At 41.4% G+C, this 14,897-nt stretch overlaps 1 protein-coding gene across 6 annotated transcripts in view; it reads right to left on the bottom strand.

The window, feature by feature from the left end:
- Positions 1 to 14,897, bottom strand: part of MYO3B (myosin IIIB) — a 490,117-nt gene that overhangs the window by 347,904 nt on the left and 127,316 nt on the right. For all 6 annotated transcript variants that reach the window (XR_006712951.1, XM_045480150.1, XM_045480152.1 and 3 more), the window contains one exon: positions 13,065 to 13,210. Coding sequence is in view for 5 of the 6 variants with exons in the window: in XM_045480150.1 (XP_045336106.1) it covers positions 13,065 to 13,210 (146 nt within the window). In the remaining variant the exon portion in view is untranslated. The remainder of the gene's footprint in view (positions 1 to 13,064; positions 13,211 to 14,897) is intronic.

Below are 14,897 nucleotides of genomic sequence, written 5' to 3'. Positions count from 1 at the left end.
CCTGGGAATAAACCTAACCAAAGAGATAAAAGATCTGTATGGTGAAAACTATATAAGGCTTATGAAAGAAATTGAAGAAGACACAAAGAAATGGAAGAACATTCCATGTTCATGGACTGGAAGAATAAATACTGTTAAAATGTCTATACTACCCAAAGCAATCTAAATATTCAATGCAATACCTATCAAAATAACACCAGCATTCTTCACAGAGCTAGAATAAACAATCCCAAAATTTGTATGGAACCACAAAGACCCTGAATAGCCAAAGTAATGTTAAAAAAGAAAAGCAGGGGCGCCTGGGTGGCTCAGTCGGTTGAGCGTCTGACTTCGGCTCAGGTCATGATCTCACAGTCTGTGGGTTCGAGCCCCGCGTCGGGCTCTGTGCTGACAGCTCAGGGCCTGGAGCCTGCTTCGGATTCTCTGTCTCCCTCTCTCTCTGCCCCTCTCCCGCTCATGCTCTGTCTCTCTCTGTCAAAAATAAACAAACATTAAAAAAAAATTTTTTTTTAATAATAAAAAAAAAAAGAAAACCAAACCTGAGGGCATCATAATTCTGGACTTAAAGCTGTGTTACAAAGCTGTAATCCTCAAGACAGTATGGTACTGTCACAAAAGCAGACACATAGTTCAATGGAACAGAATAGAGAACCCAGAAATAGACCCACAAATCTACGGCCAACTAATCTTCAACAAAGCAGAAAAGAGTATCCAATGGAAAAAAAGTCTCTTCAGTAAATGGTGCTGGGAAAACTGTACAGTAACACGCAGAATAAAACTGGACTACTTACTTTCTTATACCATACATAAAAATAAACTCAAAATGGATGAAAGATCTAAATATGAGACAGTACCATCAATATCCTATAGGAGAAAATAGGCAGCAAACTCTTTGACTTCGGCCACAGCAACTTCTTACTAGACATGTCTCCGGAGGCAAGGGAAACAAAAGCAAAAATGAACTGCTGGGACCTAATCAAGATAAAAGCTTCTGCACAGAGAAGGAAACAATCAACAAAACTAAAAGGTAACCAACCGAATGGGAGAAGATACTTGCAAACAACATTATCTGATAAAAGGTCAGTATCCAAAATCTATAAAGAACTTATCAAACTCAACACACACACACACACACAACAACAAATAATCCAGGGGTGCCTGGGTGGTTAAGCGTCTGACTTCAGCTCAGCTCATGATCTCACAGTTTGTGAGTTCCAGTCTAGCATTGGACTGTCTGCTGTCAGCACAGAGCCCACTTCAGGTCCTCTGTCTCCCTCTCTCTCTGCCCCACCCCCGCTTGCACACGCACTCTCTCTCTCTCACAAAAATAAATATTAAAAACAAAAACAACAAAGAATTCAGTGAAGAAATGGGCAGATGACATGAATAGACAGTTTTCCAAAGAAGACATCCAGATGGCTAACAGACACATGAAAAGATGCTCAACATCAATCATCATCAGGGAAACACAAATCAAAACCACAATGAGGTGCCACCTCACACCTGTCAGAATGGATAAAATTAACAACTCGGGAAACAACAGATGTTGGCAAGGATGTGGAGAAAGGGGAACATTTCTGCACTGTTCATGGGAATGCAAACTGGTGCAGCCACTCTGGAAAACAGTATGGATGTTCCTAAAAAATTAAAAATACAACTACTTGGGGTGTCTGGGTGGCTGGGTCAGATGAGTGTCCAACTTCAGCTTAAGTCATGATCTCCTGGTTCATGAGTTCAAACCCCACATGAGGCTCTGCACTTTTAGAATTCTGCTTAGGATTCTCTCTCTCTCTTGCTGCCCCTTCCCAACTTGTGCCCTCTCACTTGCTCTCTCTCTCTCAAAATAAATAAACATTTTAAAAAATGTAATCACTTTGGGGACTCTTAATGACAGAGAACAAACTGAGGGTTGATAAAAGGAGTTGGGTGGAAGGATGGGCTAAATGGGTAATGAGCATTAAGTAGGGCACTTGTTGGGGTTCAGAGTGCCCAGTTGGCTTGGTCAGTTACGCAATGTGGGCTCTGATCATGATCTCAGTTTGTGAGTTTGAGCCCTGCATTAGGCTCTGTGCTCACAGCTCAGAGCCTGGAGCCTGCTTTGGATTCTCTGTTTCCCTCTCTGTCTGCCCTTCCCCTGCTTGTGCTCTCCTTCAAAATAAATCAATACACATTAAAAAAAAAAAAAAAAAAAGGAGGACAGCACTTGTTGGGATGAGCACTGTGTGTTATATGGAAGTGTTGAGTTACTGGGATCTACTCCTGAAACCAATACTACACTGTATTTTAACTAACCTGAATTCTAATAATAATAATAATAATAATAATAATAATAATAGTAATAGTAATAACAATAAATTTTTAAAAATTGATCTTAGAATCATCTGGGGAAACTGTGAAATATAAAGCAATACACATGTTATTACAAACATGTATTTGTGTAAATTAAATATATATTTTTATAAATGCTGCATGTGACCCCAGATCAATTACACTGGAATCTCTGGGGGTGGTGTCCAGGGGCTGGTATTTTTTTAAAAACTCCCATGGGATTCTAACCTATACCTAAAACTAAGAACCCTGTGCTGGGTGAGAGTCATGGCTGTAGAGAACAGCCCTGGCCCTACAGTTGGGTGACTACTCACATCCCTCTCTACTGAGCCCCTTCAAAATGCAGGGAGGAAGCCGAAAAAAATAGTTTACATAGGCCCAGTTATCTGAGTGCAAACATTCTGCTTACAGGTGGTGCCATTTCTGCCCCTCTGAGAGTTGAAATGATGGACTGGTGAAAGAGTAGAAGCAGAAATAACACCCAAGTGTCCAAATCCCCATTTGAAATGCTAGCTTCAGGCCAGTTAGAGATCTGCCTAGATAAGACTCTCCTGAAGCAGAGTTTGAGTGTGGTGCCCAGAATGAAGCCATCATTCCAAAAGGGCTCTGACTGGGACAGAACCAATGTGGGGGTGGGGTGGTATTTGTTCTGTTTATTAAACCTCATATTAACCACACATGATTATCTTCCTGTTTGACTCCTTGGGCTTACAGCCACAATTAAATTCATTTTCCCCTGGTGGGTTATAAGGCCATGGCTGTCAGTCTGTAGAGCTCACCAGGGTTTCTGAGTTGCTTGCTAGAAACCCCCATTGCTCTTGACAACTGAGATCTTTTGGAGTTCCAAGTCTGTCATCCCACATACCAGCTACCCTTCATTTATGTGAACAACAGGCTACCAATGTCCTCCAACTCATCACAAATTTTAAAACATTCAACAGGTAGGGTGATCAGCAGAGCCCTGCCCAAGGCCTCCAGGACTTCCTCTGCCATGTTGACATCGACACCATTACCCAGCATTCCTTAATACAACCTTTCTTGGGTATGATCCATCACTACCACCATTCTCCAGCCTACCTTCTCCACTTTAGCCACAAAGATATCACAACAGGTTTTATACCTAAAGGCAAAATTACAAATATATTATGTCTAAAACAATCCCCCTTTTGTAGCAGCCTTTCAATAATGCCAAATAAGGAAACTAATCTGAAATGGCTTACTTTTAGTGAACCCATGCTAATTTCTAATGATCACCACTTTTTCTTCTAAGAATTCACAAATCATTCAATGAAAAAAAAAAAGAATATTAGTAATTAGCCCATAAAGTCAAGCTCACCAGGTAGTAATTTGCAGATTCTGCCTTCTTCTCTTTTTTGAAGAATTGTAGCATATCCTCCCTTTTCCACTCCTCAAACACTGTTCTTATGCTGCAGAATTCTTCCAAGATTACTGACAGTGGGTCAGCAGTCTTCCCTGTATATTCTCTCAGTACCTGGGGTATCACTCGTCCCAGCCAAGAAACCTGAACTCATGTGAAACAACTAAGTGCTCTCCTTACAATCCCCTTGACTGGTTTGAGTTTCTGTCTCTATTTGCCAATGTTTTTAGCCTTTCCAGGCTGGGCTAGAAAAAAGTCATTCTCTTTGGTGGAAAAAAATGGAAGTAAAATGGAACCCGATCCAGAGTCAGTGCCCTCTGCATAGAACTCCTATTCCTGTCCCTTTATCTGGGGACAAAACATTTCCAGAACCTAGAGGAAGTTTATACCTATCAAGGAGGCTAAAGGGACCCTGTAGAAGGAGGCAAACAACCCCCGATCACACAACTCATCCACCAAGCAAAGTCACCACAAAGATGGAACTGATGGGAAAGGAAAGACACTGTGGCCCCAGTTCTCTTCAGAGAATGACAGCATCACCCGACTCACTGTAGACACACTGGGAGTTGGGACTAGGGCCAGCTCTGCTTCCAAATGGGCAGTTCCTGTCATACACTCATGGGTGTGTATGGGGGCAAGAGGAGGGTCCTCATCTCTTAGGAGTGTGTCTATTAACAAAGAAGTTGTGACCATGAATATTCATGGCAGAGTCCTTCAAACAGATACAGTAGTAGTAGCAAGGATTTACTGAAAATCAGTCTTGATTCTCTCTCAATTCCCCGTACAATCATCATTCAATCACTTAGCTAAACTTCCAAATGATTAATCTCATGGGTAGCTCTTTTGAGTAGAAATTTTTAATTCTTGAGCTACACAGGAAAGCAAAGTGCTTTTGTGGGATTTTTTTTCTTTGTTAGCAACCAGCAAAAATCAATTGTTTACTATGAACTGTTCTGAGCACTTTACATTGATTCCCTGCTCACAACAATTCTGTGAAGCTGATAGTTTTCACATCTCCATTTTACAGAGGGTGAAGCTAAAGCACAGACATTAAGTAACTTCATCAAGTTGATACAGCTTAAAGGTAGTAATGGTAGTATTTGAACCCACAGAGACTGACTGTAGAACACTCAGCTGTGGTAAACTGATTGCAGAAATAGACCAGTTTTCTACCCCTTTCTGTATCTATGCTTGGAACCCTGTCACCAATGTGAGACCAGCCCCGGCTAGCCTACCTGGGGATGAGAAACCACATGGAACAGAGCCAAGTCATCCTAGCCAACGTCATCCTAGACCAGCCAGCCCCCAGCCAAATCCCCAGCTGACCACAGATGCATGAGTGAGCCCAGCCAAGATCCACAGAACCACCCTGAGACCCAACAGAGTCGTGAAAAATAATAAATGATTATGGTTTTAAGCAACTAAGTTTGGGGGTGTTTTGCTACTTACCAGTAGATAACGGATACACCAATGCTTAACCACTACACTCTATTTTCTTTCACTAGTTTCATCTGACTCTAGGATTCTCCCAGAATGGATAGCTTCAGCTATGAAAAGCCTTCCTCCAGACTACCACCTTACCTCTCTTCATCCTTGTGTTGCCCCACTATGCCAACCTATGAAAGCAGTTTATAAATATTCCTCACCTTTACTCCCCCGTTTTTTCTGGAATCAAGAGGAAACTAGGGTATTTCAAACCCTTTCAAACCCTTTGGTACTATTTAGAGCTCTGTTTCGTTGTCTCTCCTCTTTGCCCATCTCGCCATCATTTAGGGGCTAAGTTGGAATTAGCCAAAGTGAGTGGTGCCAAAATAATGAAATCAGGGTAATGAGGGGAAAAGCACGGGTAGTGCTGTAAATCAACACCTCTCATTCTCTGGCCTTTCCCTTCTCTCAGGATGGGCTTCTTACTCAACGTGGATGGGGAGTGGCAGGCAGTCCCTGAAGGCACACTCCTCCTTTGCCACCTGATCCCCAAATGAAAACCTGCAAAGCTGAACTCTTCCTGCCTGCCAGGATTCAGGGGGCAGCAAGCTGCACCTCCACAGGAACTAACAGCCCCAGCTGCTCAACTCAAATTAAAAAAGAGTTCAGAAACATGTTCCACAGAGTGGAGGCCTTCTGGGGCATTTCTTCCAGCTGCCTCCAGCTACTGTGTTCCCAAGGAAATGAAGAGGCTACTCCAAGAGAGAAGGGGCACCCCTAAAGCATCCTGAGGGATAGGGACCACAATCCCCTAAAAATGGGACTAGAAATCTCCCAAAGAAAGAAAAACATTCATAAAAGACTATTGTTTTTCTACTGGAGTATTTCAAAACTTTTTTTTTTTTCCTGTTAGGAACTCAATAAATGCTAAATGATGCTAATTCTTCTAGCTCTTCTTGCTTTATGAGGGAAGCTGGGATTGTGAGGGTTCCTTGCTCAAAAGGGAATAGCTAAGTGACCTGGGTTGGTGAAGAGAAACCAAAATTCCCCGGGGGCAGATTAGCCTTACTGTGCCATTAAACACCCAACCCCCTCACTCATTACACTTCAACAACAATAGTTTAGTTTTAATTTCTTTTCCATATATTTCACAGCCCTAAGGGAAAATGTCCTGTGACAATTCTGTAATAGTAAGACAATTACTGGTGACTCAGGGCTCCCTGCTGCCTCTGCATCCTCTCACAGTTGAGGAGCAGGCTTCCCATGTAGGAACAATTTCCTGAATTAGTAAAGTCAGAATACAAAGAATCTTTACCTTTAAAAAATTATAGAAATTCAGATGCAATTTGATGAAAATTCAGTGCAAGGATTCTGTTTCAGAACAAGAGTCAATTGTAGGCACTGGGTCCCTGAAGAAACCTTTCAATTAAACTCACAAATGTTTCAACTTACCCTTTCTAAGCGCACCACCCACATCATTCAAGAACCCTGAGAGTATCTTTTTTGATTTTTCCTCCTTGTTCCTCTTTTCTTTACTATCCAACTTCTGCCATTTTCACCTTTGACAATGAATAAGGAAAGCACAGGAAAACTGTTCTTCTTGAGAGAGGAAAAAAAAAAAACAAACCCTGCCTTACAACTCAAGCGCTCAAAACAAGCCTAATGCAAAGTGAACAGTTAGAGATGTCCTAGGTTAAAGGGCATAGCCATCCCCAAATACCCAACAGACTGTGTTCCAAAACACTTCTGTGAATGGGTAGTTCAGAGCGTGGAAAGCTTTTTTCCCATAAGCATAAAGTTCTAGAGACAGGCTAAGTCCTCAGACTCCACCATAAAACTCTAGTTGGCCACAAGAGTCTAATAATGCACCCAAAGTGAGAACTTTAGGTGTTACATTGCCTCCTCTTAAATAACCATTTAAAATAGTTTCCATGAGAGAATGCATGATAGGATGCCAGAAACAGATTTCCATTTACCCCAGAACCAAAGTGAGCTTTTCCAATCAAAAAAATAAGAGGAAAGTGAAGGGGGAGGAGATTCTGGCTATACCAGAAATAGCCCTGATGTGGCAGACGCAAGTTTTCCAAGAAGGGTAGGATGGGACAGGAACTTCTGGGTACAATAATGATAACCTGAAATGCCTCTCCAGTTTTATGTAACATATGTTCTACAATTCTTTAGTTCAAACACTTAAGTTCCAAATTAGGAACTAGAAGGCAGTTGCTTAAAAGGGAGTTTGGAAAAGGAAGGGATTTTTGGTTTGGGGGTCATATATAAATCAATGAGCCAAGCAAGACCTATATTCACCTGTGATGACACTTTTGATTTCTATTCTTCAGTTCTGTGGCTGACACAATCGCTGATGTTAATAAGATTCTCTCAGGTTTATAGTGTCCGTTTAAATTGGGAGCAGGAGGAAGGATGCTGGATTATAAGCTTCTTAAAGACTGAGATGTCCTATTTATTTCTGTATACTCCAGTCCCCTTAGTGCTTAATTCATAATTCATTGATAAATAAATATAACTGAAGAGGGGCTTTAACTTTTCAATGTATAGTTGATCCTTGAACAACATGGGTTTGAACTGCATGTGTCTACTTACATGCAGATTTTCTTTGATAAACACAGTTCAGTACTGTAAATGTACTTTCTCTTCCTTGATTTTCTTAATAACATTTTCTTTTCTCTTGTTTAATTTAGTGTAAGAATACAATATATATTGTCAAATTGGTTTCCATACAACACCCAGTGCTCATCCCAACAGGTGCCAATTTGACAATAAATTTCATATTAAAAAATAACAATAAAATTTTTTTAAAAAAGAAAGAAAACAAGGGATTACATGCAGAAAGAAAAAGGAGAGACAAACTAAGAAACAGACTTGTTAACTACAGAGAATAAATGAAGAGAGGTGGGAAGGGGATGGGCTAAATGGGTGATGGGTAGGAAGGAGGACACTTGTTCAGATGAGCACTGGGTGTTGTATGTAAGTATTTAATCACTATATTTTACAACTGAATCTAATATTACCCTGTATGTTAACTAGCTGGAATTCAAATAAGTTCTTAAACATGTGAAAAAAATATAATATATAATACATATAACATATAGAATATGTGTTCATCAACTACTTATGTTATCTGTAAGGCTTCCAGTCAGAAGTAGGCTATTAGTAGTCACATTTTGGGAGACTCAAAAGTTAAACACAGATTTTCAACTGCGTGGAGGGGTTGGTACCACTAACCCCCATGCTGTCCAATGGTCAACTATAGCTGCAAAACATATGGGCTTTGGAGTCAAAGTTCTCAGATTCAAACCATTTTCCTCCATAGGTACATAACCAAGGGCTTCTAGTTTTCTCCTCCAGAAAAAAGGGTGGTCATAGAATCCACCTCAGGGTCATTGTAGGGATTGATGCATTTATATTTGGGAAACACACAGCACTGTGCCTGCCGCACAGTTAGCACTCAATAAATCTAAGCTATTATTATTTTTCCATCATCATTTAGCTAGCTCTCCTGTATTCTGCCCCAAATTAGTTTCTCAGGGAATTTAGAAAACATGAAAGTTGATGGTATAGCAGGTTGAACTGTGGCCCCCAGAAGATATGTCCACTTGGAACCTGAGAATGTGATCTCATTTGAGAAAAGGGGCTTTTGCAGACGTAATTAAGACAAGGATCTTGAGATGAGATCATTCTGGATTAGGACGGGTTTTTCTAAAAACAGTAACAATGTTCTTATAGGACGAGACAAAAAAGAACACACAGAGAGACGGGGAAGAAAGCCACATGAAAGTGGAGGCAGAGACTGGGGTTGTGCTGCCACAAACCAAAGACGACCGGAAGTAACCAGACCTTGGAAGGGGCAAGGAGGGATTGTCCTCTAGACCCTTCAGAGGGATCGTGGCTCTGCCAACGTTTTGACTTCAGACTTCTGGTCTCTAGAACAATACATCTGTCTTATTTTAAGCCACCAAATTTGTGGTAATTTGTTGTGGCAGCCTTAGGAAACTAATGTACCGTTTGGGTACAGCTTGGAACAACCTAAGTTTGGTGACAAAAGCAAGCCCAAATGTGAACTGGAAATTATCATGAGTTCTCCTTTTTGCAGTGTACTGCAGGGAAACTTCTCTTTAGAAAGGGAAAACCACTGGCTTTAGGAACTGGAATGTTCAGGCCATTCTGGCCCATCCACTCCCAGCCAAAGACATTGCTGCTGGGAAAGCTGAAAACATTCTATACTTATCCACAAGGAATGAAATGGCAGTACTATGCAATGTGTGGCAAGAGTCAGCCTCTATCTGGCCCCAAATAAATGGGTGGGCAACACAGCTCTTAGCCCTTGTCCAACAGACACAGCCACACTGGTCCCCACTGCCTTCCTGACTCCCATCTATGAAGGTCAAAGGGGTCATGAGGCAAAGATTCCAAGCTAAGGAAAGATACCTAGTTGCCAAGAGAGAAATATAATTGTATATTTCTCCTAACTCTATGGGTTCTTGCAATTACATCTATGAAATGGATCTCCCTTTAAATGAAAAAAATATATCCAGGTCATCAGCAAGATCCTTCTAATAAGCCTTTGACATTTTAAAGGAGTCCTCAGGAGAGGGAGAGATGTTGTCAAATCCACTGATGCCCAAAGAAATGGTTTTCTTTCTTTTCCTCTCTTCTAACTCCTAGAGAAAAATAGCAGCAGACAGAGCAGTGACTGTCAGAGAGGGGTGACTTTTTTGGAGCAAAGGCGTTAGACAAGATGACACATGCTGACGGGTTCAGCAAATAGTGGATGCTGTCACAATCAGCAGATAATTTCTGTGTGTTTGCAATGTAGGAAAGGCTGTGAGTCACGCAGCATTTCAAAGACAGGTCACAATTACTCCATGTGTCACCTTCTAACGTGAAGGTCAAAAGAAAGGAGAAGGTGCCTCCAGAAGAAATGGAGGCAGAGGGGGGAAAAGTAAGGAGCCCTGTGTGCAGGCAAGTCAACCACATCCAGGCAGGTCTTGCTTCACGCTTTCTGACAGTGTCCAGGGAACCTGTGTAATTATCTGCCTGTTGACACCTGAGGCTCTCATGTCACATGTAACCAGCACTTCATTCTTTCCTAAGTCCTTCAGAACCTATGAAAGTTATATCTTCCCTGACTCAGTAAAGGTCTTCTTTTCTTCCCTTATTTGGTACTTATTTCCAGTAAGGAAGGTTGCAGGGAAGAGGAGAGTTAGGAGGGCCAAAGAAGGAAGCCACATACAATGTTCTGGATCCTAGAATACTCTGAAATGGACTTCATTGTTTAACTAGAGGGAATTCCAGAACAGCAAAGACACTCATAACCAAATAGGAAAAAAACCAGAAGCCAAATGGATTAAACAGATTTTTGTCATTACTTGTCACTTTCTCTTCTCCATCAGGAAAGAAAATGCTGAAAGAATGAGAAAATGAGAGAGGGAGAGAGAGAGTACCCCATGAAACACACAGGTAAATAATTTGAGTGCCCAGTTAAAATATGTAAATGCTTAATTTTTCCACTCTCCATCAAAGAGTTTTTCTGAGGAAATGCACATTTTTAGCACTCAAAATTAAGATAGTATGAACACATATGCACACACACACACACACACACACACACATACTTGCTTGGTCAATCCACAATACTTCGTAAGAGCAATGCAGAATTCTAATTGACAGGGTAATTTTTTTTTTATTTTTTTAAATGTGTGTTTATTTTTGAGAGAGAGAGACAGAACACCAGCAGGGGAGGGGCAGAGAGAGACTGAGACAGAATATGAAGCAGGATCCAGGCTCTGAGCTGTCAGCACAGAGCCCAACGCAGGGCTCGAACCCATGAACATGAATGGTGAGATCATGACCTGGGCAGAAGTCAGACGCTCAACCAACTGAGCCACCCAGGCACCCCTTGAAAGGGTAATTTTTAAGTAAATAACTTGGGGAGTATAAGATGCTGTGCAGTATATGCAAATATGCTACACTTAAAAAAAAAAAAGTCCATCCTTCCTGCACAGGAACGTCAAGTTGGTTGTTAAGGTTGGGACAGTGGCAAGTATTCAGCACACAGAATCTCACTGAGGATCTGCTGACTGATTATTGTTGACATTTCCCAGTTTGATCTGATTCATCACTTGTGCAGGAACCAAGAGATGGTAAAAGGGCAGGAGATTACATTAAAAGGAGAAAAAGAAAGCTTCAACGTATGTTAGGGTAAGAATCCTTGTTTCCCCTAAGATCCTTTTCTAGCAATTGTCCTGTTCCTGGGATTCACCCTGTCCAGAAGCAGGCAGTGGGGGGAGGGAGCTTGGTTATTTGTATTTCAAAGGTCTGGGAGCTTCTCCCAAGATGGAAGAAGTGAAGTACTGAGATTATTAGAGATCAGAGACTTTGCTAGGCACAGAAGCAAGCCCAAAGGAGTCATTGGAGATGAACAGTCTATTTAAACACACACACACACACACACACACACACACACACACGCACACACACGCACACACACACACACTTTCTAAGCTGCCTCACATTTATCACCGTATGAAATTTTTGAACAGGTGGTCTGTACACAAACACATACTTTAAAAAAGAAAAAAAATATACCCAAGTAGATGATGTCTTATCAGAAGTACATATATCTTGCTAATCAGAAGCCACACCTTAATTCTGATCTTTGGGAAATTATGTGGCCACAGTAAATAAATGGTGAAAAGTTAATGATTTGTAAAAAATCAAAGCATACACACATACCATCCCAGACACCATTTCTCATTTTCTGACATATTACTGCATACAACAGTGCTTTTGGTCCTGCATTCGTACTTTGTTTTAAATGATCACCAGACTATTAATTTTAAAAGCCAGGAGCTTTGTCTGTTCTTCCAATCGCCTGGACTTGTGTTTGTACTTTGGAAAAAGCAAAAAGACCAATCCTGACTTGGGTGGGAATCATTTTTGGAATAATGGTGGGTAGTGGTTCACATCTGGATTAGGTATAAAACGATAACATTACGATGATGAACACCACAGGCTTCATCTGCATTTAAATAGACCTAATCAGAAATGCAAATTGCAATCAGGAGAGATTTTTAAAGGCTGTGTGATTGTGCAGATAAGGAAAGGTTAACACTTGCACTGTTAAAGTAGTTAAACAGCTCCAAGCCGGCCCAGAGCCTTCCTTTGAAAGAGAAATGTGGAGGGTACAAATCTCTTAATCTGCAACCCAGCCAGGACAGAGCTCGCCCGATTGCTTCCCTTTCGGTAACTAGAAGCTTAAGCGGCCAAACAGCAGTCCAATTCTGATGAAAGACAAACAACCAAATCTCTAGTACAAACCCCTAATGAATACATACAATAGAAAATATACTGGCATTTAAATACCCTCCAAACAGACCTCTTTCAGCACAATGTCCCATTGAGATGGAAATCAGGGGATGGAGAGTAAGTCTCATAACTGATTCACTTAGCTGATGTTTTTTAGTGCTTCTCTGGGTGTATACGAAAATATAATACACATTTCTTATCCCCAAATTTTCCTGAATACTCGAGAAAGATTCCAATAAACAAACAGAATGACCAGATGTGATTATATAATTAAAAAGAGAAAATCAGCATTTAGAGAGATTATTTAATCCAAAATTGTATTTTTAGTCCTCTTGTGCAAAGCACAATAAATGAGTATCTCAGAAAAATCAGAGTACTGAAAATCTGCAATGGTTACAATATAGTCCTATTATTCTTTGGGATATGCTTTCAGGAACAGTCATCTTTCTTCCCCCACTCCCCCCTTTTTTCTCCCCAAAAGAAATACATTTTACAATTAGGCTTTCTTAGGTTTGGCCAGAAATTGTTTACGAACTACTTATTATCCCTCTTAACCAGACTCTTTCACAAAGAACTAATAAGCCAAGAGCGCCATCTTGTGTCCTACCTTGGAATCTTAAAAAGCGTTTTCACAGGATGCATGTCAAAGAGGGGAGGGTCTCCATCCCCCAGTTCAATAGCTGTGATCCCCAAGGACCAAACGTCACAGCGAGCGTCATAGGAAGAGTCATACTGCTGCTCACAAGCAATGACCTATCAGACAAAAACAAGACACATCAACCCCACTGCCACCTCAGATGTCCTAAAAGACCCTCAGCCGATCTTAGCCCCCTTCTTAGTTCCCTTATTTACACTGATATTGAATTCCAGAGATAATAAGGTATGTGTTACCTAGACTTTATTTGTGTGTGATTAATTTATCATCTGGTATGTTCGTTAGCCTTTAAAAATGTGTCATTTCAGTACAATAAACATACACTGAATCCTCTAGGTACAAGAGCAAGGGAAGAACAGCGCAAGGGAAGACACAAGAGTGGACACCTCACTGAGCCCACTCTGACATCCCTTAAGGCTTTGTCTGCATCCCTCACCTCACTGCCAGCTGCTGAATTCAACAATGAGGAACAGTTGTTCGCGAAGATGCTTGTTACCTGCACAAAATCCCCAGGAGTGTGGCCAATTGAGCAGAAAGATGTTGGAAGACTGGAAGACTGATGTGGTTAACCTAAAATAGGAACCACTCCTTCCCATCCCTTTTTTCCAGGAACATCTGCCCCCACCTCAAACCCCAACAACTGGTTTGTATTTCACAAGCAGGTGCTATGTCAGTGACTGGCCTGACTGGATACAAGAGCAGCAGAACCAGAAAATGCCCCTGGGTTTGTCACCGGGTTGGAGACCATGGAACCTTGTGAGGAAATCTCTATCTTTGAGTCAAACATGAAAAGCTCCTCTACTCAGACTCAGAGGCTATCACAATGGGGTTGGAAGAAGGTTGGGGTAGGCGAGAGAATGAAAGAACCAGATGTCCCTACTATTTGACCCAGAGAATGGAAGAACCAAGCGTCCCTATTTGACCTGAAATCTGCCGTCTTAACCAAGGATGACCTTTGGCTATGGACAGACAGGTGGGAAACTTTGAGAGTCTGATGATGTACAGGTCCAAACAGCCTATGAGGTAGACAAGTGACATCACTGGAGAGCAGTGAGGGGCCAGAGCGACAGGCCTGCCTGCCCTGTTAGGCCCCCAGAAAGTATTTGGCTTTAACTCTGAGTGAGATGGGCCAACTGGTTGTGAAGAGCAGAGGGGTGAGATTTGGCTTACATGTTAGCAGGATCACTCTGGTTGCTGTGCTGACGATATACGTTGAAATGGGACATGAGTGGAAGAAGCAGAACCAGTTTAAAATGCTACCCAAAGAATCCAAACTACAGATATTGACACAGTGAGAAATAATCACACTGATTACATAATTTTGAAAGTAGAGCCAACCAGATTGGCTGACTGGGGCTTATAAGAAAGAGGAATTAAGGACAAGTCCAGAGCTTTTGATATATGAGCAATTCCAGAATGGAACTGATATTTAATGAGACGGGGAAGACAGGAAGAGAAGCAGGTTTGAGCTGAAAGCAGGAGTTCCATTTAGGACATGTTAAGTCTGAGATCCCTGTGAGAATCCAGATGGAGAAGTTCATTTTAGCCGGGTAGGTCTTGTACCTGACTAATGACCTGGAGAATAAACGTGTGTTGTTTTAAGCCTCACACGTGCAATATTACTATGGCAATGACAGAAAATTAACACACTGCTCAGACCCACTTAATTGGACTTACAAGGCCAAACGTGCCTATTGTCTTGCCTGAGACCTGATGCTTTTGCTCCTATAATTGCCCTCTACCCTCTCTTCTGGTTTCTGAACTGAAGAACGTTTTTCCATGTAC

The sequence above is a fragment of the Leopardus geoffroyi genome, chromosome C1, assembly GCF_018350155.1.
Source record: "Leopardus geoffroyi isolate Oge1 chromosome C1, O.geoffroyi_Oge1_pat1.0, whole genome shotgun sequence".
Classification (NCBI taxonomy): Eukaryota; Metazoa; Chordata; class Mammalia; order Carnivora; family Felidae; genus Leopardus; species Leopardus geoffroyi.
This window is presented reverse-complemented; position numbering and strand designations above follow the sequence as displayed.